Source organism: Anomaloglossus baeobatrachus, chromosome 7 (genome assembly GCF_048569485.1).
Source record: "Anomaloglossus baeobatrachus isolate aAnoBae1 chromosome 7, aAnoBae1.hap1, whole genome shotgun sequence".
NCBI lineage: Eukaryota > Metazoa > Chordata > Amphibia > Anura > Aromobatidae > Anomaloglossus > Anomaloglossus baeobatrachus.
Genome location: NC_134359.1, coordinates 149,159,451 through 149,186,951, shown reverse-complemented (window position 1 = coordinate 149,186,951; position 27,501 = coordinate 149,159,451). Strand labels below are relative to the sequence as shown.

At 44.8% G+C, this 27,501-nt stretch overlaps 1 protein-coding gene across 3 annotated transcripts in view; it reads right to left on the bottom strand.

The window, feature by feature from the left end:
- PMS1 (PMS1 homolog 1, mismatch repair system component) overlaps window positions 1-27,501 on the bottom strand; it is a 929,444-nt gene that overhangs the window by 204,676 nt on the left and 697,267 nt on the right. For all 3 annotated transcript variants that reach the window (XM_075317757.1, XM_075317755.1, XM_075317758.1), the window contains one exon: window positions 5,658-5,795. In XM_075317757.1, the coding sequence (XP_075173872.1) occupies window positions 5,658-5,795 (138 nt within the window). The remainder of the gene's footprint in view (window positions 1-5,657; window positions 5,796-27,501) is intronic.

Here is a 27,501-nt window from a genome sequence, read left to right as displayed (position 1 = left end):
TGGTGCATTAAATGGTATTGGGGCTGTATAATACAATATGAAGGACTATGGGGTGTATTATAAAACATTCAAAACTATGGAGCTGCATTATAATATATAGAGGACTATGGATGTGCATTAAACGGTATGTGGACTGCATAATACAATATGGAGGACTATGGGGCTGCCTTAGAAAACATGGAGGACAATGGGGCTGCATTGTAATATATAGAGGACTATGGGTGTGCATTATAGTACATGGAGGTTTATAGAGTGCATTAAATGGTATGGGGGCTGCATACTACAATATGAAGGACTATGGGGTACATTGGAAAACATTCAGGACTATGGATCTGCATTATAATACATGGAGGACTATGGGGGTGAATTATAAAACATGTAGGACTATGGGGTCTGCATTATAATATATGGAGGACTATGTGGGTGCAGTATAATATATGGAGAACTATCGGATGAATTATAATACATGGAGGACTATGGGGGTGCATTCTAATATATGAAGGGTTATGTGGGACCCACTATATGGAATGGTATGTGAGGGCCATTATAGTACTTGGAGAGTTTATACAAAGGGGAACAAAGCTACAAGCATGGGATGGGTTTGAGGCTCTTTCCCGCAGCACCCAGTTTTCCCATGCTCTGATATCAGAGAAAGATGTATAGGAGAGTATGGGGAAGGTGGGTGCTGAGGATAAGATATGAGAACATATGAAAGCTGAGTGCTGATAGAAAAAGGGATTTTAGATCATGGGAACCTGGGTGCTGAAGGAAAGAACCCAGTGTCAGCCACACTATCCCGTACCCCAAGTGTCAGCGTCATTATTCCGTACCCCGAGTGTTGGCATACAGTTGAGGGGGCCCAGGTCCAAACTTTGCAGCAGTCCCATTGAACTCTAGTTATGCCACTGATTAAACTCCTATACAGTATAACACGTAGAAAACTATATGGCATGTTTATTTACCCATCAATTACCTTATATTTACACCTTCAATTACCCTTATCTTTTCTATGGTTTCTCATTAATGTCCTTATGGGTTTAAGGTATTATCATGAGATCTAATTGTCTTGGTAATTTTTTCATTAATGCAGATAAATGCACACAGACAAGAACACATTCATACATAGTGTACGAAAACACACAAGCAAGAACATGAAGACATGAACACAGACATGAAGGCAGGCACACATACTGTATGCAAACACAAAAAATGTGCACATACACACATGCACAGTTACATGCGTACACACACACATAGACAGGCACATGTACACATAGGCAGACACAGACATGCACGCACGCAGAAACATTTATACATATGCAGAATGGTGCACGTAGACAGACAAATGCAGTTGTTCACACAGACACACACATGGAGGCAGACATGCACACATATATAAAACTGCAGACTGACAAACACACGCACACATACAGACATGCAGAAAAGTGCAGCCAGGCACATGCAAGCGCACAAATACACATATGTAGACATGCAGACAGGCAAACACATGCACAAAAATGAACATAACCACAGAAACACAGGCACAAGCATGCACACACTCGTAGGCATATACATACACACAGAACGCAGTCAGGTCCAAGCACAGAGAAGCACAAATACATAAACACACAGGCACACACATACACAGACATGCAGAAAAATGCAGACAGGCACATGCACTAATGTACAAAAATACATACACACATCCACAAAGATTACACTCGTTTATACAAAAAAGTCATATAAACATATATATATATATATATATATATATATATATATATATATAAACACACACATATTGGGGGAGTTATTACCTTCCCCAAGCTTGTCTCTGGTCAGGACCGCAGGCTCCATTGATGATCTTCTCTGGCAGGAAGCAGCAGAGCAGGGCGCGCTGCTTGATGTCACACTTAGCAGATGCGGCTGCGTCTATTAACTGTGACACAGCCGGGGCAGCACACGAACGATTGAAGGCACAGTGCAGCCCTGGCCAACACAGAAACAAGCGGCCCTGAAACTACTGCAGGTGGAGCCACCAGGGGCCCTGACACTGCAGCTGGTGAAGCAGCCAGGGGCCTCGGCACTACCGCTGGTGGAGCCACACTAAGGCTCCCCGGTGGTCCAGTTCGACCCTGTATGTGACCACTGGTATTAATTAAAATTGCTTGCTTGGGATTTTTGCTCAATGCCAGGCTGCATGATGCTTGTCCAACTGTTGGCAGCAGTGAGCCCATGGTAATCAGCGCACATCTCTGCTGCTCTGATTAAGGCCTCAAACACACATCCGTGAAACACGTGCGTGTTTGGTCCGTTTCCCTATATACCGGAGACACGGACAAACGTGCACCAATGTTATACTATGCTTGAGGTCACACGTGCGTTATTCCATAAGGTCCGTGTGCGTGATACGTATGTGTATCCGTTTTGCACGGAAGCATGTCCGTTTTCTGCAGGGAACACGCACACACGGACCCAATGAGTAAAAAGCTGTGGAGAAGAAGCGCAATAGGGTTTTACCCCAATAACACACGGGGTAGAGACAGGGAGCAGTAATACTCACCAAGTGAAGTTGTGAAAGTCACAACTACTATGCAGGCATGGAAAGTTTTGATCAAGGCAGCAGCAACCCAGACTGCAGATAACAGAGAACAATAGAGGAAAATAGGGTTTTTTTAAGCCGTGCCAATGATCAGATTAATGGATCTTTATTTTGTAAAATAGGATTTAATGTGTTCTTATGCCTGATGGTCCTGAGGAAGGGAGCTGAGACTCCAGAAATGCGTAGACCTGTGCAAAATAAAGATCCATTAATCTGAACTCCTGAGAAGTGATCATTGGCGCGGCTTAAAAAAACCCTATTTTCCTCTATTGTTCTCTGTTACACACGGACCCAATGGAAGTCTATGGGTCCGTGAGCACACGTACCTGACACGGATGCATCTCCGTATGCTCAGTGTACGTTTTGTTCTTTTTTGAAGCGATGTCGGTCATTCTTTCTTTTCCTGTCTATGTCGGTCAATCTCCCTCAGTCCGTCGGTCGGTCTCTCTCTGTCTGTCTCTCTCTCTGTCTTGTCTGTCCCTCTCTGTCTGTCGGTCAGTCTCCCCCCTCTCTCATACTTACCGTTCCCCGATCTCCGGCGCGGCGCTGCACAGCTGTTAAAAAAACTCCGGCGGCTTTTCCTATTTTAAAAAAGCCGGCCGCTCATTAATCAATCTCGTATTCCCTGCTTTCCCCGCCCACCGGCGCCTATGATTGTTTGCAGTGAGACACGCCCCCACGCTGAGTGACAGCTGTCTCACTGCAACCAATCACAGCAGCTGGTGGGCGTGTCAATATCGAGCAGTAAAAAAAAAAAAATAATTATAAAAAAATCGGCGTGCGGTTTCCCCCCATTTTGATACCAGCCAGGGTAAAGTCACACGGCTGAAGGCTGGTATTCTCAGGATGGGGAGCTCCACGTTATGGGGAGCCCCCCAGCCTAACAATATCAGCCAGCAGCCACCCAGAATTGCCGCAACCGGGGTAATAAGGAGTTAATGGCAGCCCATAGCTGCCACTAAATCCTAGGTTAATCATTGCAGGCATCTCCCCGAGATACTTTCCATGATTAATCTGTAAGTTACAGTAAATAAACACATACACCCGAAAAAATCCTTTATTTGCAATAATAAACACTAAAAAATACCCTCGTTCACCAATTTATTAAGCCCCAAAAACCCATCCATGTCCGGCGTAATCCACGGAGGTCCCGCGTCGCTTCCAGCTCTGCTACATGAAGGTGACAGGAGCTGCAGAAGAACACCGCCGCTCCTGACAGCTCCACGCAGCACCTGAGGTGAGCCGCGCGATCAGCTGTGCTGTCACTGAGGTTACTCGCGGCCACCGCTGGATCCTTCAACTGTGACAGCAAGTCGCCCGAGTGACAGCGATGAAGTCATAGGTGAGTTGCGGTCTCGGGTGGAGGATCCAGCTGGCCGTGGGTAACCTGAATAACGGCAGCGCTAATCGCGCTGCTCACTTCAGTCACCCAGGGGATTAGCGGTCACCGGTGAGTCCTTCATAGGTGACCGCTAATCAGTATGTGACACAGACAAAGCCGCGGTATGACAATGAAGTCGGGTGAAGTTCACCTGAGTTCATTCTCATCGCGCGTCGCTGTCTGCTGTCAGCCGGCATGTAGCAACTCAAAAAGGTCCGTGGAGCCTCTGTTAGGAGTCTCAACACAGAAACCAGCCAGATATCCCTCCGGGAAGGGCCCAGCCAAGGGGTGACTCTTTTTAGGAGACCACCATAACCACCATATTAAGTGGCCCTTTTAGTCAATATCCAACTTTTTGACAAGTTTAAAGATATGACAAGGGAAATACCAAGGCCAGGTATCCATCCACAGACAGCTGTATAAGGGTATTGCCCCTCATCAGATATCTGGCTGGTTTCTGTGTTGAGACTCCTAACAGAGGCTCCACGGACCTTTTTGATTTGCATATTTCCCAGAGGCAATGTACCTAGGATTTCACTGTCTTGAGCGCCCTTGCTGGCTGCCGGCAGTGTTTTCTCTGGCTGGTCTCCCCGAGATCAGTGATTGTTTTGGCATGTAGCAACGACATTTTACATCACACACGGAACATTTCACACAAGCAACACACGGACATATCACTTACGTATCTCACGCACACACAGACATTCCACACACACACACGGCTATCATACGCCATTCACACAGATGCCACTCGTACCATAAAAACAAACATAAAAACGGATCACGGACCCGAAAAAAGGACCGTATGACACGCACGTGTTTTTCAAGGATGTGTGTCGGAGGCCTAACTGAGACAGGTGCCTAACAGGCACAGGTGGATGAGATCGCCAAGTTCAGAAATGCTCAATCTATCAAAATATAAAATCAATTAATATGATCGGTAAATGGCGTGGCATCGGTAAATGGCGTGGCAAGAAAAAAAAAGCATTAAACTTACGTTTTTTTGGTCATCACAGAAATTTTTAAAAATGCAGTAACAGGTGATTAAAACATAGCATCTACACAAAAATGATATCATTAAAAACATCAGCTCAAGATGTAAAAAATAAGCAATCACTGAGCCCCAGATCCGAAAATATCCGAATGCTACGGGTTACAGAAAATTATGACAAAAGCGTTACTCTTTTTTTAGACAAACTTCAGAATTTTTTTTTACCCCTTAGAGAAAAGTAAAAGTATACAAGTTTGGTATCTGCAAACTCGTACCAACATAAGGTATCATGCTGACACATCAGTTTTACCATATATTGAACACTGTGAATAAAAGACCCCAAAAACAATCGTGAAATTGCGCTTTTTATTATTTTCTTGTGTTCCAGTACACTATATGGTAAAACTAACGGCTTCTTTCAAAAGTGCAATTCAATTGCAAAAAATAAGCCAATATTGACAGAAAAATAAAAAAAGTAATGGGTCTCGGAAGAAGGGGAGAAAAAAAGTAAATGAAAAATGGAAAATCACCCAGGGGCAAAGGGGTTAACATTTCTATCAAACCTGTGATTTCTATAATGCCAGGATTTCTCTTTTTTGGTTTGGCATTTTCAATAATTAGTTGTCTATATTAAAATATGTTACAAATTATTTACACAAAGCAAAACATTGTATGTACTGTACCTTATTATGTAGTAAAACTTGAGTTTTATCTGGTGTTAAGTTTACATCCACAGATGAAGGCGGAACAAGAATATTCATGAAGAATATTGGATAGAAACGAGAAGAATCCTTGTTTCGATTATAATGCATACGAATCATCTATAATTTAAAAACAAATATTTATGTAAGACTAAATAAAACACTTAAGATTAGCTCTGCTAATGTGACATGGCGTTCACAATCTATTCAGCCAAAACTGAATGCTAAATATCTAAGGGTAAGTTCACACAGTGCGTTTTTCGCTGCGTTTTTGCGCATTTTTGGCCTCAAAACTGCATGACTTTGCTTCCCCAGCAAAGTCTATGAGTTTTCATTTTTGCTGTCCGCACACAACTTTTTTTTTAAGCTGCGTTTTTGAGCTTAAAAAAAAAATGGACATGTCAATTATTTCATGCGTTTTACTGCGTTTTCCCCCTATGCAATGCATTGGAAAAACGCAGCAAAACGCAGCCAAAAACGCACCAAATCGCGGTAAAAACGCATGCGTTTTTGCTGCATTCTTTCGCCGCGGGTGCGTTTTTATGCGTTTTTAGCGGCCAAAAACACAGCGTCAAAAAAACGCAGCGTGTGCACATAGCCTAAGGCTACTTTCACACATCTGGTTTTTGCTCTGCGGCACAATACGGCGCTCTGCAGAAAAACTGCAACCGTTTTTTTTTCCGCCAGTTGCGTTTTTTTTTTGCATAGACTTACATTAGTGCCGTATTGTGCCGCATGGGCTTGCGTTCGGTCCGGTTTTTGCCGCATGCGGCAGATTTAGCTGATGCCGCGGCCGGATGGAACGTTGCCTGCAACGTTTTTTGCTCCGGCAAAAAAAACGCATCGCGCCGCATCCGGTTGCTGTGGCGCATTTTTCAATGCATGCCTATGGATGCCGGATGCGGTGCTATGCGGAAAAAAACGCATCCGGCAGCCGCATGCAGTTTCTTCCACTGCGCATGCTCAGTAGCGTGCTGCAACCGGAAAAAATGGACGGGCCGCATGTAAAAACTTATGCAAAAGGATGCGGTGTTTTCGCCGCATCCGTTCCATAGGTTTCACAGCCGGATTGAGCCGCACTGCTCAAACCGGATTTGTGAAAGTAGCCTAATAGTGCACCTTCCCTTCTACATCATGCCATATTCTCAATCAGTGGTTTCTGAATGCAGAGAAGGTTATAACTAGGGATGATCGAATACCCTAATATTCGCTTCGCTGAATATCCGGCGAATACCTCACTGATATTTGACTATTCGCGAATATTCGACCCCCCCAATGTAAGCCTATGGGAAACCAGAATAATTTTACGTTGAACCCAACGGTGACCTGTGGTGACTGAGGAAAAAGCTGAAATCGATGGGAAAAGGCAGAAACAATATGGGCACAGCCTGTAGAAGCTACCTGACTGCATTTCTGGTGTCTTTGAATAACGTGCTCAGAGCAGCGCGTGGCGTTTATGTAGTCACCAGAAGAGCTCTCAAACCAAAGTAAAAAAGGGGAAATTGCTAAGAAACAGTTTCTCGTGCCTAATCACTTTAATAAAACGTTGAATCAAGCCCCGAACTCCCAAAAAAAACACTTTAGCATATGTTCACAAGTTTCGTTTTTACATTTTTCCTTCTTTTTCGATTAGAAAGGGCTGTAACTTATACATTATATTGGTGTCTGTCTCACACCTCCTTTTTTGGGACATATTTGACAGCCAGTGGCCCTCTACTCAAATGTAGGAAGGTCCACTGGCTGTCTTCAAATCTCAGACTTCTTAGGGATCTCAGGTGGGCACTGTAACATACATCGGGGAGGGATGGCAGCCATTTGTAGTTTTCTGTGTCCCCTATATCATCAGTGTGAAAGTTGGAATACGTACTCCATAACACTTTACAGTGCCAAGGTGGCCATTTGGGTGTTGGCCTTGCCCTCCTCATCCTTCTCCACCAACACCACCAGCGAAAGTGGCCCTCTATTCAAATTCCATTCAAATGATTAAGTAATGTATGTTTTATGAACACATGAACGCCACACTGCGACATTGAAGTTGATGTCGTTGATGATTATTGCATCTGACCAAAAGCAGGTTGGGAGCATGAGGCATCATCGCCTGCTTCCTAGACCGCAGTTTGTGAAGCATGCAGCACCGTGAAATTGGCAGTTGTTTCACTCTAGAACTAAGGCTTTATTCCACTAGCTAATAGAGATGAGTGATGTTCGAATCGAACCGTTCGCCAATTTCAAATTCGAGTTGCTTTGGCTGATGTTTGAGTCGTTCGACGAACTCGAACGATTTGCTTCACATTCGACAGTTTGAGTTAATGTTCGATAACCATTCGATCACCAAAAGCGTGGCTTTTCACAGTAAGGCTATGTGCACACGTTGCATATTTGCATGCGTCTTGCGTCCTCAGCACAATCCATCTCTCTTTCCTACTCACCGATCAGCTGCACGGCTGTCACAAAGCTCCGGCGGCTTTTCCGCTTTTGAAAATGGCTGCCGCTAATTATTCAATCTTGTATTCCTTGCTTTCCCCGCCCACCGATGCCCATGATTAGTTGCAGTCAGACACGCCCCCACGCTGAGTGTCAGCTGTCTCACTGCAACCAATCACAGCCGACGGTGGGTTTTTTGTATATCGTGCAGCAAAATAAATAATTAAAAAAAAAACCTGCTGTCCCCCCCAATTTTGATACCAGCCAAGATAAAGCCATACGGCTGGAGACTGGTATTGTCAGGATGGGGAGCGTCACGTTATGGGGAGCCCACAACCCTAACAATAACAGCCAGCAGCCGCACCGGAATTGCCGCATCCATTAGATGCGACAGTCCCGGGACTATACACACACAACGAAAAATCCTTTATTTGGAATAAAACACAAAAAACCCCCTCATTTACCACTTTATTAATCCCGAAACACCCATCCAGGTCCGAAGTAATCCACACAAGGTCCCGCAACGCATCCAGCTCTGCTACATGAAGCTGACAGGGAGCGCCATAGAAGACGACCGTTCTGTGTCAGCTCCACGCAGCAACTGAAGTGAGCCGCGCTGTCACCGGACACTTCACTCAGGTAGTGCCGGGGTGTGTGCGGGGATGATAGATTGGCGCGGTAGTGCCGGGGTGTGTGCGGGAATGATCATGAGGGCGGTAGTGCTTGCATGTGTGCGGTGATGATGATCGGGGTGGTAGTGCCCGGGTATGTGCGGTGATGATCATGGGGGCGGTAATGCTTGCGTGTGTGCGGTGATGATGATTGGGGCGGTAGTGCCGGGGTGTGTGCGGGGATGATAGATTGGCGCGGTAGTGCCGGGGTGTGTGTGGGAATGATCATGGGAGCGGTAGTGCTTGCATGTGTGCGGTGATGATGATGGGGGCGGTAGTGCCTGCGTGTGTGCGGTGATGATGATGGGGGCGGTAGTGCTTGCGTGTGTACGGTGATGATGATGGGGAGGAAGTGCCGGGGTGTGTGCGGGGATGATGATGGGAGCGGTAGTGCCTACGTGTGCGCGGTGATGATGATGGGGGCGGTAGTGCTTGCGTGTGTACGGTGATGATGATGGGGTGGTAGTGCCGGGGTGTGTGCGGGGATGGAGAGGTAGTGTCGGGGTGTGTTCGGTGATGATGAAGGGGGCGGTAGTGCTTGTATGTGAGCGGTGATGATGATGGGGGTGGTAGTATCGGGGTGTTTGCGGTGATGATAATGAAGGCGGTAGTGCCTGTGTGTGTGCGGGGATGATGATGGGGGCGGTAGTGCTTGCGTGTGTGCGGTGATGATAATGGGGGCGGTAGTGCTTGCGTGTGTGCGGGGATGATGATGGGGGTGGTAGTGCCGGGGTGTGTGCGGTGATGATCATGGGGGCGGTAGTGCCGGGGAGTGTGCGTGGATGATGATGGGGCGGTAGTGCTTGCGTATGTGCGATGATGATGAGTGCGGTAGTGCAGGTTGTGCGGTGATGATGGGGGCTCTCTCTCTCTCTCAGCTTAACGCAACGCGCTATTTCACAGGAATCCGTTGCCTTTATATCACACTATTTAAAACGCATCTGTCACATGCGTCAAACAACGCTTTGTGACGGATGCCGTTCAACACAAGTGTGAAAGTACCTTCTATCAGCGGGCATGGAACCGAGCTGAATGGCAGAGCAAGCATCCAGCGCGCATAAATTCTGCATCAATTCTGCAGTCACAATACATTTACATGTGCTGCCAAATCGCTGCAGAATTATACCCATGGACAATACGCAATGTGCGCAATGTTAATAATAATAATAATATCCAAATTCAGTGTATAATGTATGGGGGTGGGGGTTCCTGTTATAATGGCGATCTCCATTTTTTTTTCCTAACCGAGCGTACAGTGGGGCGGTGCAGGCTGTCAGCCAATCAGACATACACACACACACACACACACACACACACAGCAAAGTGAATTTTTTGCACACAAGCAAGGGCATGTGTCATCGGCTGTGTATGTCACATGTCCTTGCCCTATAAGGACTTCTGAGCAGTTTCACTTTTGGAAACAATAGAAGGAGTTTACTCTGTGTATACGTACTTCATACCAGAAATGGCTCATATGGATCGATCCGTGCATCTCCTGATTTGTCCTGTGGCTTCTACGCTGGTAAGCTGAACCTTTTTTGTGTTTTGTATGTGTTTTTTGTTTGCCTGCCATCGTTTTCAATGGGGTTCGAAGGTGTTTATCGAACGTTCAACGAACACACCCGCCGTTCGGTGAACCGAACCGAACTCAAACACTAGCGAAGTGGCTCATCTCTACTAGCTAACACCAAGGATTTAAAAAAAATCAGTTTCCCCAGGGGGGAATGGTTCAAACGCAATGTAGCACAGCATCAGAACGAACTCCCAATAGATCTCAACAGCTTTTTTAAAAAAATTGGTAGGATAAGCAACAGGGCATAACATGCCAAGGAGTTTAATACATTCAGCTCCCCTAGGGTGTGATGGTTCAGACACCATGTAGCAAAGCATCATAAGGTACTCCCAACAGTACTCCCAATAGGATAAGCAACAGGGCATAACATGCCAAGGAGCTAAAGATATTCTGATTCCGCAGGGGGACAGGAGTAACACACCATGGAGCACAGCATCAATAAAGAACACAAATAGAGACTGCCTAACCAGTTGTTATAGACAGTGTAGCCTCGACAGTGCTTGTGCCAGTGCATAATGTACAAAGGCTTGAAAAATATTGCCCTGGGTGATTGGGCCAAACAATTACATCGCAGCAGCTTAACAAGTTAGATTACTCATGCAGTCTCATTAGATGATAGAAGACAAAATAGTCTTGAATGAGAAACAATGGAACTTATTTGAACTTAAGAAATAAAAATTTTGGGGTTAGACTTATTATTGGGTCTTGTTAACAGGCGGCCTGAGATACTCTGGGGCAATCCATTTATGGTTCATTTTGATCATCGTCAAACTGTCTGCACTTTCCGTGGATAGTCGTGTGCGAGTATCTGTTATTATTGACCCCGCTGAGCTGAAATCACGCTCAGACAACACACTCGCAGCAGTGCAAGCTAGCACTTCCAAAACGTATAAGGCGAGGTCTGGCCAAATGTTGAGCTTGGAAACCCAATAGTTAAAGGGAACAGTAGACTCTGAAGGCATGCTGATACGGTCACCTACAAAGTCCTTCACCATCTTACTTAACTGTTCCCTCCTTGTCATAGTTCACCCAACCGGTATCTGGTTCTGAGTTGTCAGCTTGTGGAAAATGGACCAGTTTTGGCACATTAGTCCCCCGCCTGTGTTGCTTCTACTATGCGTAGCCCTCTCTTGTAATCCTGTTGTGTGAGATGACACGCTACTTCTGACGCCAGAATGATCTGAGGGTAATCCACTACAGCCCTCTTGAATGTTTCCGTAGTACAATCCTTATTTGCCTCGACAAGTAGTGAAGTAAATTTGTCTTTATAGCATGGGTCAAGGAAGGTACATAACCAGTATATGTTGTCTGCCAAAATGTGGACTAGCCGACAGTCATGAGAAAGACAGTGTGACATGAACTGTGCCATGTGTCCCAGACTCCGAACTGGAAACCTTTGTGTGTCACTGCTAAGAATACATTCTGTCTCCCAAAACCTCCTCTCCTCCTCCTGCTCCTTCTCAGGCCATCCATGCTGGACAGCCCTGAAGCTTGGGTTGTCAATCCTTTGGTTACCAACTTCAAAGCCTTCCTGTTCTTCATCATCCTCCTCATCCTCATGATGCTGACCAAAAGCGGCCTGAGCCTGTTGGGCAAGGTTGTGCGGATTACTAGCAACCATTGTGAAGTCTGGATCCACAGACACCTCGGGTGCATTAACACTTTGGTCAGTCAGACCATCCAGAGAGCGTTTCAATAAACAAATCAGTGGAATGGTAATGCTAATAAGAGCATCATCACTGCTCACAATGTTGGTACAGTAATCAAAATTCTTTAGGACCTGACAAATGTCTGCAATCCACACCCACTCTGCAGTACTTATGTCTGGCAGCTGCGTCTGACGAGCATGTTCCAGTTGGAATTGGGATACTGCCCTCTGCTGCTCGAAGATCCTGGCCAACATATGATAGGTTGAATTCCATCTCGTAAGGAGGTCACATATTAGTCTGAGGTGAGGCAAGTGTAAGCGCTGCTGCAGCACTACCAGGGCAACAAAAGAGGTAGATGACTTGCGGAAATGGGCGCTAATACGTCGTACCTTGGTAAGTAGGTCTGGTATCCTTGGGTATTTTTTGAGAAAGTGCTGAACTACTAAATTTACAACGTGAGCCATACAAGGAAAGTGCACAAGTTTTCCAAGCTTTAAAGCCTTCACAAGATTACGATCATTTTCGCACATTACCATCCCTGAACGGAGGTCCAACGGTGCAAGCCACTCATCTGTCTGCTCAGTTATTGCTTTCAAAAGCTCAGGTGCCATGTGTGATTTGTCACCAATACAGATGAGCTTCAGTAGAGCGTGTTGCCGTTTAGTCGAGGCAGTGCTGCAGAGATCCCAGCTGGGGAATGATGTTGATGGTTGGACACCAGCGGATGTTGAGGAGGATGCATAGGAGCCAGATTAAGAGTAGGCGGAGGAGGGAGTTGTTGCTGTGTAGGAGGCTACTGAAACTTTGATTGAAGTGGGGCTTGCTATTCTGGGTCTGGGAATTAAATGGAATGTTACCAGCTCAGACTCTGTACCAGCCACCACCAGGTTCTACCAGTGTGCCGTCAGTGAGATGTAGTGTCCCTGTCCACTTCCGCTTGTCCACGTGACTGTGGTTAAGTGGACCTTCCCTGTTAAGGCATTAGTGAGAGCCTGTTTGATGTTTACGGACACATGATTGTGGAGTGCGGGGACAGCACAACGTGAAAAATAGTGGTGGATAGGCACAGAGTAATGATGTTCTAACACCGCCAAAAGGTTGCGGAAAGGCTCTATTCCCACAAGACGATACGGCAACATCTCAAGGGCTAGCAATCGTGCAATGTGTGCAGTTATGGTTTCTGCCCTTGGGTGCGTAACGAGGTAATTTCGCTTCTTTTCAAAGGTCTGTGTTATGGACAACTGAACGGAACCCTGGGACACCGAAGTGGATGTGGTCGTTGATGATTGAGTTTGGCCAACATCAGGTTGGGAGAAGGAGGCATCAGTGCCACCTTCTTGCACACCAGTTTGGGAAGCAGGCAGCTCAGGGGAAGTGGCAGAGTTTTGAGTCTGGAAATTGTGATTTTTCACCTAGAGCTTTCAACCACCTAGTGGTGTACTTGGCTAACATATGGTTTCTCATGGTGGAGGTGCCCAAGCTGGAAGTATTTCTGCCTCTGCTAAGCTTGGTCTGACAGGTTTGACAAATGGCAACCGTTTGCTCCGAAGGACTGTTGGAAAAAAACTCCCACACAATCGCAGCACGGACCATTAGACTCTGAGACGGCACAGGTGGTGGTGTCATGTGCACAGTTGATTGACTTCTGGCAGTGGTCGAAATTCTATCTCTTACAGCCTTTTTGCGGACTATGGGCACATGCTCCTCTGCACTGCTGCTCTCGCAATCCATGCCACCCGTCCATGTTGGATCAGGCACCCCATCATCGACCAGGTTGTCTTCAAATTCCTGAAGGTCAACCTCTTCGGTAATCGAGGTTTCAGGCTGACCTGAGGGCAACTGTGTCTCATCATCCTCCAACACTTCCACCTGATTGCCCAGCATGTCACGGCCAACAACATGGCTTTCTTCTGGTCTTGGGTGCTCAAAGTTGTGTGCATCACTGCACACCATGACCTAACCTGCGTTGGTGTTGTTGCACAGTGAGAGGCAAAAAAGGACAAAGGGTCCCGTAAACAGTTCCTCAGAGTAACCTGCTTTGGGGTCATATGTTTCCTTAGAATACTGATGTTGTGAGGCAGGAGGACCAGGCTTAGGATTCGATGGCCAGCCTCTGGGTTACTCAAGTCTGTCTGTGTGGACCCTTGGGATTTGCTACTCGACAAGTAACTGGAGGCTTTTTTCTGCTAGCCAACTCGTTACCTGTTTGCATTGTCCAGGGCGCAAGAGTGGTTTCCCACGTGGACAAGAAAATTGGGATAGGAAGGCAGACATAGATAAAGCAGGAACCTTTTTCTTTGGCTTGGTCACACTGCTTGGGCGACCACCACTGTCACTACCACCTCGTCCACGGCCCTTACCGCCTCTTTTTCCCATTTTTTTTTGTTTGATTATTTGAAGGTGAATACTGTAACATGACCTTTTGTACAGGCAGTGGAATGACACTGATGCCGGATTGTTAAACTTGTGTTAATAGTTTCCCACGATAGCTGTTTCTGTAAGTCTAAAAACCGCAAGGTACCTTTATTGGACAAAGTATCACTTGGAGGAGTCGACAAAGATGTTGTGAATGTCTTTCAGCCCTAAAAGAAAACAGGGCTTATTTTAGTATTGGTTTTTGGCATTCAGACTGTGTTTTAGTTAGAGCAGGGTACTATGTAGGTTCTGTAAGATCTAAAGACACCACCACCAGGATGCTAGCTTGGTGCTATGACAGTATTTTGCTTCAGGCAGGAGTAGAGGCACTGACACCGAGTATTAATTAAAAATTTGGAACGCTGACACTGTGTTTTAGTAAGAGCAGGACACTATGTAAGATCTGTAAGATATGAGGCCGACACCAGTATGCTAGGTTGCTGCTAGTAAGGTATTGGCCTTCAGGCAGAAGTAGAGCCACTGACACCAAGTATGAATTAAAATTTTGGAACACTGACACTGTGTTTTAATAAGAGCGGGACACTATATAAGTTCTGTAAGATATGAAGCTGCCACCAGTATGCTAGGTTGCTGCTAGTAAGGTATTGGCCTTCAGGCAGAAGTAGAGCCACTGACACCAAGTATGAATTAAAATTTTGGAACACTGACACTGTGTTTTAATAAGAGCGGGACACTATATAAGTTCTGTAAGATATGAAGCTGCCACCAGTATGCTAGGTTGCTGCTAGTAAGGTATTGGCCTTCAGGCAAAAGTAAAGCCACTGACACCGCGTATTAATTACAATTTGGTAACACTGACACTGTGTTTTAGTAAGAGCAGGACACTATGTAAGATCTGTAAGATATGAAGCCGCCACCAGGATGCTATATATTATGGTATTTGGCTTCAGGCAAAACTACAGGCTGTGACAGCAATTTTTTTTTTTTTTTTTTTTTTTTAAACTTACACTATTTTTTTTTCTGGCGGACCTATACACGTTCCAGTACTTTTTGATCCCATTGGTCATCCACTATATTTAAACTGAAGTGTCCTCCACTCTGGTCACACTCCTTGAGAAAGCAAGAGCGAAACACGTGTCGTAGTGAGGAGCTGCAAGCAGGAAACATCACCCTGTCATTAGGTAACGTTACTGTCTCTATTTGTGCTATATGTTATTTAGTGTTGCAATGTAGTAAACGGATATGCACTGCACTTTATCACATGAAAATATGCACAGGTCCCCTTTTTTTGGCGAGTAATTATTCTTATTTATTAATTGATCTAACTCATATTATTGTTATTTATTTACATCCCAATATGTATCTATATAAATATAGTGTAGCTATTTATCTATTTATTTATTTATAATGATACTAGCTAAACTACCCGGCTTCGCCCGGGTTAATAACTGTTGTTAACAAAATAGAATGTATTAACAAAAATGTATTCTGCACACAAAAACCACAAAACAAATAAATAAAAATGTAATTATTAAAAGGCAAAAACTAAGCTAATAGAAGCATTTCACAACATATATTTGAACACCACAGATATTCCACACAGATTTAACTAAATTGGCCAAGTAATGTGCTCCGTCTGTCTCTTTCCCCGTCTGTCTCTTTCCCCGTCTGCCTGTCTTTGTCTGTCTCTTTTTTCGTCTGTCTCTATCTCTCTGTTTCTTTCCCCATCAGTCTCTTTCCAGGTCAGTCTCTTTCCAGGTCTATCTCTTTCCCCGTCTGTCTCTGTCTGTCTCTTTCCCTGTCTGTCTCTATCTCTCTGTCTCTTTCCCTGTCTGTCTCTTTCCCTGTCTCTCTGTCTGTCTCTCTCTATCCGTCTCCCCACCGACATCTTATTACCTCACATAGCTTCTTATACTATGAATGTCTTTTGTTCCTATAGCAACCACTCACAGATCCTACTAATAACCTGCAGTTCCAGGCTCCATTTACTTTAATGAAGGCATGTTTTTTGGAGAGTAACTGTAAAGCGCGGGGTTAAATTCTCCTGTCAAAACATAGTCTACGACGTTCCCTGGGTCACATGAGGTGTCTGTGCAAAATGTTGTGATTGTAAATGCGACGGTGCGGATACACTTTTCGTTTCACTTTTTCCCCATTATGTAGGTAGGGGCAAAATTGATTGGTAAAATTGATTGGTAAATTGGAAAACACAGGGTTAAAATTTCGCCTCACAACATAGCCTATGACGCTCTCGGGGTATAGACTTGTGAGTGTGCAAAGTTTTGTGGCTGTAGCTGCGACGGTGCAGATACCAATCACGGACATACACACACACATACACACATTCAGCTTTATATATTAGATTGTATTACTACTGCTTATGTTGATACTTGATTGTTAATATTTGGATGTTGATGAATATGATTTATTCAGGAAGATCATTGATTGCCGGTGATGATATTTTTATCCTATGTATGATTAATTTTAGTCTAAATATTGATTGCTCTCAGTGAGAGAAACAAAATTAAAATTTTGTAGTTGTGATACCTTTTACCTCACTGAGAGCAATCAATAATTTTTTTAACTGGCTATGTGCGCACCAGAAAAGGGATTTTTCTCAAGAAAATTTCTTGAGAAACTTCTGGGAGTTGAAGATTACCGCACCTGCGGTAAAAAAAACGCACCAAAACCGCGGGAAAACCGCATGTGTTTTTGGTGCGTTTTTGCCGCAGGTTGGTCCCTGCGTTTTTTTTATGCTGTAACTGCAATAAATAATATAGATAATAGATAGATAATCGATAGATAGACAGACAGATAATAGATAGAGGGAAAGATGGATAGATGAATAGAGAGATAGATAGATAGATAGATAATAGATGAGAAAGAAATATATAATGTCCCACCTCCCTGCCTATTCTAAGCTGGCACCCTTTAGTGACTTTCATGTGGCACTAAAGGGTGCCTAGCCTTGTATTTAGCCAAAAAATAAATAATTAAAAAAAAACGACGTTGGGTCCCCCCATCTTTTCTAGCCAGCTAGGGTAAAGCAGACGGCTGCAGCCTGTAAACCACAGCTGGCAGCTTCACCTTGGCTGGTAATCCAAAACAGAGGGCACCCCACGCTGTTATTTTACATTAAATAAATAATTTAAAACAAAAAACGTGGGGTCCCCCCCAAATTGGATCACCAGCCAAGGTAAAGCGGACAGCTGTGGTCTGGTATTCTCAGACTAGGGAGGTCCACTGTTATTGGACACTCCCCAGCCTAAAAATAGCAGGCCGCAGCCGCCCCAGAAGTGGCACATCCATTAGACGTGCCAATCCTGGCGCTTTGCCCCAACTCATCCCGTTGCCCTGGTGCGGTGGCAAACGAGGTAATATATGGGGTTGATGCCAGATGTGTAATGTCACCTGGCATCAGGCCCTGGGGTTAGTGATGTCAGGCGTCTATCAGATACCCGACATCACCAACCCAGTCAGTAAGAAATAAAAAATAGACGACAAAAAAAGTTTTATTTGAAAAAACACTCCCCAAAACATTCCCTCTTTCACCAATTTATTGAAAAGAACAATCAATTCCACGTCCGGCGTAATCCAATAAGTGGGCCCCACGACAATCCATACCATAGTCACTGTCCCAGTAAATGAAGAACAGAATGTTCCCCATTGACTGGGAGAGCAGTGCAGTGACCTGAGCTAACATCAATAGGTCAGCCCAGGTCACTGCAGGGGATGCCGAGCGCTGCCATCAGGAGGATAGATGAGATCATTACCTGCTGTGATGATCTCCTGCACTGTTGACGTCAGCGCTGTCACTGACTTCTATGCCCGCCGCGTTCTCAGCAGTATCGCGAGAGCCCGTGACATCACCGCTAGTGACAGTCTCGGGCCGCGCGCGAGACGGGCATAGATGGCAGTGACAGCGCTGACGTCAGGAGGCAAGAGATCGTCACAGCAGGTAAGGATCTCATCTAACCTCCTGACAGCAGCGCTCGGCATCCCTGCGGCTGCCAGCACTGCAGTGTGAGAAGCTGCTGATACTGCGGGCAGACACTGACACTGCAGTGCTGGCAGCGGCGAGGCTGGAGCGGGACACAGACTGCACGGGCACCTGGAGGTCACACGCAAGTGCTTCCGTGCAGCGTCCAGGGAGTGTGACGTGTGTGTTTACTCTCTGCTCCGCTTCCTCTTCCTGTCATAATGACAACACTTCCCTGCAAAACGCAGGCAGTGATGCACATTACCGCAGGTAAACCGCGGCTATACCGAGGGTATACCGCACATCATTTGCTACCTGCGGTATACCCCCGGTATTTCGCGATTACATTACAGTGACCGCAGCTACCTGCGGAAAAGAAGTGACATGCACATTTTCTCAAAAACTTTTCTCAAGAAATTCTGCAGAAAGAATTTTCTTGAGAAAAAAACGTAGTGTGCGCACAGCTATTTTTTTCCCCCATAGGTTTTGCTGGGAAATGTCTTCCGAAAGATTTCAAACATTTCTCAAGAAATTTCCGCAGCAAAACCGCGGGTAAAAATGCAGTGTGCGCACAGGGCCTAACACGGTACCAAAACCTTTTTCTTTTAACTAATTTTAGTCTGGGACCCCCGTTTTGATTAACCTGTTCGTAACCCTATATATACAAGATATTTATATGCAGCACCTTATGTACTGCATATAAATGTACTAACATATGTACTAATAAAGGTTGTTTTTAATGTTTGACGTTGTCACTCTATATTCTTGGCCGTTTACATACGGCTGATGTTTTAGTATACATCTATCTGGGACTGCGGTTTAGTGACTATATATGTGGACAATCTGTGGTAATTACTTTTTTTTTAGCAGTAGCGTACTATGGAGTTTATGTACGCTATGAAGCCAACACAAGGATGCAACTGTGCTGGTATGAATTGAGATGGTGGCTGACAGGCACTACACTACACCTGAACCTGTTGTTTTGTCAATTTTGGGACCTTTTTTTTTTAGGAAGTTTTAATACCTATTCCTAGTAGAACACACACAAGGGATGTAGCAGTGCTGGGATTGTTGATTAGTAGTAGCAGATGTCAGGACAGGTGTAAATCTCTCTCTGCCTGTGAAAAAGCTCTCCCTATATTACACACTGCAGTAACAGACCGTATGCAACACTAATAAGAGGAATTTTTATTTTTAAAACAGGAATGGATCTCACCGAAAAAAGCAATGCACTACCACTGTGACCCTATAGCTATTTCTGCGATTTCTTCACCTGCTAGCAGCTAATGCACACTATCTTCACCCCTAAAAGGACTATTTTGGATTTTGCAGCAGGAACGCTATATCAAACAACGCACTGCACTGTCCCTATACCTGCTTCTATGATTTACAGTCGCTAGCAGCTAATGCAAAATATATTCAGCCCTTAGAAGGACTATTATTGGCTGTAGAAACGCTCTCCTGCACACCGTACAGTCTATCTACACCGCCAGCTCAGGAGTGAATGCGTGCACAAAATGGCGGCAGCCTTATATAGCCCCTATAACGCTGTGCGGCCAAGCCAATCACAGTAACACCACAACAAAGATGGCTGTGGCGTTACTGTCAGGGCAAGCAAAATCAGGTGTGTTCATTGGCTGGAAAAAGGTGCCAGGAAGTCAAAAATGAAAATGAAAGTATCGAAGAGAATACCATATTAGCCGTCGGATAGCGAAAACCTCGAATACACCACCATCCGTCGGATACCGAATAGTGGCCAATACATTCGCTCATCCCTAGTTATAACATGTCCATGAAAAATTGTGCAACAAATTGTGGAATCCATATGTAACAGGGTGAAAGCCATACATATAGTGGAGTATATCTGTGCTATGATTTAAATGGCCACCCGGTGTTACTGTAGAGCATGACTGTGCACAGTTGATTTTTAAAACAGTTGGGCGAGTGACGTGCATGCGCTCGAGCTGTTACGGAAAAGAGAGTGTGGTCCTGTGGGCTCGGTTGCTTTCTTTTGAGAAAAGTGAATGATTGCTGATCTGTCTCCACAGTAGGATTTTTATTGCTCCGTCATAAAGGAGATGCTGAACTAAGGGGTGCTTCACACACCGCGAGATCGCTGCTGAGATCGCTGCTGAGTCACGGTTTTTGTGACGCAGCAGTGACCTCATTAGCGATCTCGCTGTGTGTGACACTGAGCAGCGATCTGGCCCCTGCTGTGAGATCGCTGCTCGTTACACACAGCCCTGGTTCGTTTTTTTATTGTTGCTCTCCCGCTGTGACGCACAGATCGCTGTGTGTGACAGCGAGAGAGCGACGAAATGAAGCGAGCAGAGAGGAGGAGCCGGCATCTGGCAGCTGCGGTAAGCTGTAACCAGGGTAAACATCGGGTAACCAAGGTGGTTACCCGATATTTAGCTTAGTTACCAGCCTCCGCCGCTCTCTCGCTGCCAGTGCCGGCTCCTGCTCTCTGCACATGTAGCTGCAGCACACATCGGGTAATTAACCCGATATGTACTGTAGCTAGGAGAGCAGGGAGCCAGCGCTAAGCAGTGTGCGCGGCTCCCTGCTCTCTGCACATGTAGCTGCAGTACACATCGGGTAATTAACCCGATGTGTACTGTAGCTAGGAGAGCAGGGAGCCAGCGCTAAGAAGTGTACGCGGCTCCCTGCTCTCTGCACATGTAGCTGCAGTACACATCAGGTAATTAACCCGATGTGTACTGTAGCTAGGAGAGCAGGGAGCCAGCGCTAAGCAGTGTGCGCGGCTCCCTGCTCTCTGCACATGTAGCGACGTTATGATCGCTGCTGCGTCGGTGTTTGACAGCTAAGCAGCGATCATAACAGCGACATACAAGGTCGCTGTTGCGTCACAGAAAATGGTGACGTAACAGCGACGTCGTTGTTGCTGTCGCTATGTGTGAACCCAGCTTAAGGAATGACGTGTTTAACTCGTGGTTTAAATAAACAAGAAGCAGAGTGAATATTGCGAGGAGAAAGAGAGATCTGCCATCTTGGGATAACAGACTGGCCTCCTGCGAATTAACCCTGAGTGCTGTATCTGTGTAGCAAAAGACATCGAAAGAAGTCTGTGTGTTATAACTATTGACAGACCGGTCAATGTGTGTTAATAGTTAGATAGGGATAGTTAGAGCAAAGATTCCTTAAACAAAAAGACTACTGTTAAAGAGTTGTTTACAGAGAAAGGACTGGGCTAACTGAAGACATTTTGCATTTATCCAGAAGGTATATAAAGTATATAAAGTGAAACTGTGTTTTACTCACGGCAGAGGACTCAAATTGTTTGACTGTTTTCTGTCTGATTCCTCCCACTGCCCGGAGGCAGCGAAAGATGATAAAGTAATTACATAAAAGTACAAATTTATATACTGTATACAAAAATTGTTTAAAAGAACAGAGAGTCCTCAGTGGTTTGATACCTTGTATACTGTATACAGTGTTAAGTGTTTTCTGCAGAGGGACTTAAGGGGAGAATTAATTAAGAAATAACGTCTGGAACACCAATTCTGAGTCTGAACTGGGTGCAAAAACCTAAAAAATCTACACTATATGGAGAGAAGGTGTGCACACCAGTGACTATGTAAGGGGGATATATGAAATAGCAGAAACTGCTGTGTGAATGCTGACATGAAAAATCCAATAGCTATATGTAAGAATGAAAATGTGAAAATGGAATCTGCATTACTGCCATGAACATATGAATAAAGAGAAATTTAGCTACTGAATTGATCAATGCAATAGAGCCCCAGCACTACGCCAAAGTATTTCTCTATGCTGGGGTCCCTAGCTAGTTGTGTGTCCTCTCATGCTCTATTGCATTGATTAATTCAATAGCTAAATTTCTCTTTATTCATATGTTCATGGCAGTAATGCAGATTCCATTTTCATATTTTCATTCTTACATATAGCTATTGGATTTTTCATGTCAGTATTCACACAGCAGTGTCTGCTCTGCTTTTCATATATCCCCCTTACATAGTCACTGGTGTGCATACCTTCTCTCCATATAGTGTAGATTTTTTAGGTTTTTGCACCCAGTTCAGACTCAGTATGGTGTTCCAGACGTTATTTCTTAATTGATTTGTAGTCTTTAGTTTGTTAACCCGGCCCCACCACATATATATATATATATATATATATATATATATATATATATATATATATATATATTCATATGTTCATGGCAGTAATGCAGATTCCATTTTCACATTTTCATTCTTACATATAGCTATTGGATTTTTCATGTCAGTATTCACACAGCAGTTTCTGCTTTTCATATATTCCCCTTACATAGTTAAGGGGAGAATTGGCCGGGTACCCTATGTAAATTGTGAATATAAGAGGGGTAGCAGTTGTAAGATTGTACTCTTGGAGAGACCACGTACCGCAACCCGTGGTAGTACATCCCGGGTAAACCCCATTAATATTTAAGGGAGGGAGTAGATAGCCGGAGAATATAGTCCTCACCCTCCCTACAGGCCGGTACTTGATGTTCTCTAAGCTGCATAGATTATAAGTTGCATTGTTCGGGCTGTTGTGGCCTATAAGCTGTAAGGAGTTGCAATTGGTCATCTTAATTGAAATACATAACGCAAAAGTGTTATTTATCATCATTGTGTCTCTGTGTCCTCCATAGCACCACCGTATCTATCTACCTACAACACTGACATCTGGGTGTTACACATATTCATTACCCGATAAAAATTGAAAAAAGTAAAGAATCATGAAACATTTTTGTTGGAAAAAAAATGTAATGTTTCAATTTCAATGTCCAGTAGTATAAAATTCTGTGAGACAGTTTGAAATATGGAGTCACTTGTGGAAGATTTCTATTGTTTAAGCTCCTCAGTGGCTCAGAATATGAGACATGCTGCCTGCAATGTATTCCACACAATAACTGGATTAATGATGTCATTCAAGTAGTAAAGGCTTGTCACTGTACCATTCACAATATGTAGGGCAGTCCTGTATTGACTAGACACACCTGACCACTCTGTAAGGCTATGTGCGCACGTTGTGTATTTGCATGCAGTTACGCTGCGATCTGCACCGCAGCGTAACTGCATGCGTCCTGCGTCCCCAGCATAATCTATGAAGATTGTGCAGGAGACGTGCGCATGTGGCGTATTAGAGCGCAGCGCTTCGGCTGCTGCCCGAAGCGAGCGTTCTAAGAAGTGGCATGTCACTTATTCTGTGCGCTCTGTATGCAGTCCCCGCTTTATCTTTGGGAGGGGCTGCACTCAGAGCGCATGGAATCGACTTTTTTTTTTTTCATTACGGACTCTTTCTGCAGCGATTTGAAGCGCACGTGTGCTGTTCAAATCGCTGCAGAAATTTCAGCAGGGACAGAATGCTACGTGCGCACATAGCCTAACACCACGACCATCAAAGGCTTATCTGGTGACAACAGTGGCAGATGCATAGTGCTCTCCAACATCGTTGGAGGCTATAATTTCTGCTCAGTGTGAATTGAGCATAAACCGACTTTCATTAGTGAACAGCACTGAGGCTCACTAGTCCCTCATCCAGCGTAGCTGATCCTGTGCCTGGTGGTATGGTCAGGTACCCTTGCAGGTCATCTAGCATGCAGGCCACACTGATGTAAACAGTTTTGAATGGTCTTATGTGACACTTGGGTTCCTCTCACCGCCTTTAAATGGGCCTGCAGTTGTGTGTCACTCATCATCCGGTTCCGAAGAGCATTATTCTCAATGAAGCGGTAATCAGCATGGGATGTGGCTGAAGAACGTACACTTCTATGCCTTACTGTAAGTCTTCCAGCCTCTCTCTAACTCTGTGGCAACCCACTAATGACTCTATGCTACTTTCGAAGCTCAGTGGCCACTTCTGTCTGAATACATCCTGCTTGAAGCCTCATAATTGTGACGTACTGTTGATCAATTGTTAGGTGTAGTCTTGGTCTCATGATGTCAAGATGTTAACAGCATGATGAAGGGGACTGCTTAAATACAAATTCTAAATGAAACCCAAAATTTATTGGGTGATTCTTGGATCTGTTGTGAGTTTTGCGATTAAGCTCCTTGTTAGAGAACAGCAAGTTACGCAAAAAATACTGAAACATTGAACAGTTGGACATGTGCATTCAAAAGTTCAGAGAAGGTTAATTTAAGTTTGACTGAAAAAGTTACAGTATATTTTAGGGACATCCCTAAATTTCACCCTAAAAAGCAATATCCCTTACTTTAGATGGTGATCAGCCTCATTGTAAATGGGCGGTACGTACCACAATAGTAGTGGAAACCTGAAGGTTCTTTCTGGTACATGTACTACCATATCTTTGTATGTGTGTTCTCTGAGTCAGATTTTCTGGTGGCTAGAGAGATGGGTGGATCTGGTCATCAATATACCCTGCATATGGGTGTGTTTGACATGTGGCTGACAGATCACATGCCATGTAAAATGGAGATTGTCTGTTTGGCATGTGTAGTCTGAGGACAGACTGACAGGAGCCAGAGTGTATGTGAGAAGCAGCCTGTGTGAGTGGCTGCTCAACTGTAAGAGAGGTATTGAAGCCTCTCTGGAGGGACCCCTTGGAAGAAAGAGGGTCCGCTTCAAGGTCAGTGAGTGGAGGTAAGCATATCTCCATTTGGATACATGAGGAGTGTATCCCAAACCAGTGAGGGCGAACCACTGGATTAACGGAATTAAAACCCTTGTATGTTTAAGTTGCTGTAAAGATGAAGGAAAGCTGATTTATTGTCATGTTCTAGAGTGCGGGTTATGGAGGACTAAACAAACCCTTTGAACTTTTAAATGGGAGAAGCGAATTTCCTATCACTACCATGAGGACCAGCAAGTGAGTAACCCCATGGAACAGTGTGTGAACTGTATGCAATATACCAGTTTGCGTGTGTGTATGTATGTGTGTGTGTGTTATATATATATATATATATATATATATATACATTTATATATATATATATATATAAATACATACACACTGTGTGTGTATATATATATATATATATATATATATATATATATGTATATTATACATACATACATTATATATATTAAAATATAACAGCAACATTTTTCTTTTTGCCCCTATTTTTTAATTCAATTGGAGGCAACACGTGTGTCCATAAGAGCTAGGGAGGCTGGTGTTAGCAAGAGCTAGGGAGGTTGGTGTTAGTCAGGCCTGGGGGGCTGAAAAAGAAAGAAAATAAGGAATAAAGCAGGACTGTTATACTTACCGAATCTCCCTCATAGCTGTTACATTGCTTCCAGTTGTGCTCATTATCCCTCATGTATATATTTACTGTTTCCCCGCCCACCGGTAGTCCCAGAGTCTCTGATTGTTTGCAGTCAGACCGCGCCCCCCAACTTGTGTCACAGCATCTGTGATTAATTGGAATCACACATGCTGCCTGAGTCCCCTAATGGAGTGCAAAAATAAATTGAAAAATATATATATATTGGTGCAGGAATATGGTGTATAAATTTCAGCACCAAATCGGCAACTCTTAGCAAAAAAAACACAACACACAAAAATGGTTTTGATGCCGTTTCGATGAGGTTTTCTGCCAGAAGTTGCAAATTTAGTGCAGAAATCTGGAGCAGAGATTTCTGTGCATTTTTTTTTGCCAAGAGATGCAGATATGGTGCTGAAATTTATATACCATATTCCTGCACAAAATCTGCATTTCCTGGCAAAAATTGCATCACTATTGCATCAAAAATGTTTTTGTGCATTTTTTTGCCAAGAGATGCAGATTTGGTGCTGAAATTTATACGGCACATTCCTGCACCAAATCTGCATATCCTGGCAAAAAATTGCATCATTATCACATCAAAACAGTTTTGTGTTTTGATGCGTTTATATGCATATTATGTGCAGGAATATGGTGTATAAATTCCATAACCAAATCTGCATTTCTTGCAAAAAAAGCTGCAGTTTCTGCCAAGAGATGCAGGTCTGTGAACTCAGTTTACCTGAAAGTTGTGTGAAGCACCACAGGTGCGGTGTAGCGGTGCATTACCTTTAGGGACTCCACGTGACGGTCTGGTCACAGGTAGAGAACCTTCTTTTGGGATTGTCGTGACGCCACTCTCAGAATTGTGGTCAATGGGGACCGCCACTGCAGATTAAGGGATGCCTGGGGCTGATGGTGGGTGCAGTCAGTTGTAATAGCCTCCTGAGAGTGAGGCAAGCCCCAGGGCCCTGTGTAAACGTGTGGAACCACAGGTCGCAGAATGACTCAAACACAGTCTAAAAAGTCTTTTAACGAGTTTACTCACTGTTTAGTGGTCACTGTGAGATGCCCGGGCGACACTGCGATAACCAGGTGGAACCAGGAATTCCAGAAGGCCATTCTGAGGCTAGCTGTCCACTCGCCCTCCTTGCACTCCTTTTGTTTGAGAGGATCCCTTACTTGGAGTATGGTAGGATTCCTCCAGGGAAGCTGTTTTCAACCCCGCTCCCCTCTCTGGCCCGTCTGCCGGCAGCATGACCTAGGTGGGATGGCTTCTGGCCCTGTCCCCTTATGGGCCTGGTGATTGCTGCTTGGCTCGGACTCTGTGTGGTGGTGGTGGTGAGGGCATGAAGTACCCCCACCTGAAGGTTGAGCAGCTCTGGATGATTTTCTGCATGCTCTGGGGACCTGTCTCCCCTTGCGTGCTGGAATACCAGGGATCTCCTTACTCAGCCACCCCTCTCTCTGGGTGTCTTTCAGGCCGACCCACAGGTACCCTTTCTCCCCCGTATTCAGCTACTGCACTCCTCAGGGCCTGGCTGACATCAGAGCCCCTCTGCTCCCTTCCACACTCCTGAACACTCTGCTTCAGACTCCTTGCTCCTCCTTCTCTTCCTGTCTACCCTCCTTCCTAGCAACCAGCCTCTGAGCACACCCCTTGCTGGGAATTGAAAGTTAACCCCTTCTGGCTACCCAAGGGTCCCTTCTAGTGGTGTGCAAGACCTGGTCACTATGTGTTTGTGTGTGCACTTCATCCTGGCCTTTGGAGATTACCTGGAAGCACTGCCCCAGTATGGGTGCAATACTCTGTGATGCCTGACTAGGTCAGGGGCGCCACATTCCCCCTTGGTTATCATCAGCACATCCTCGGACTGCAAAGACAAGAAGAAAAAGGGTAATTACAAACTTTTCCCACACAG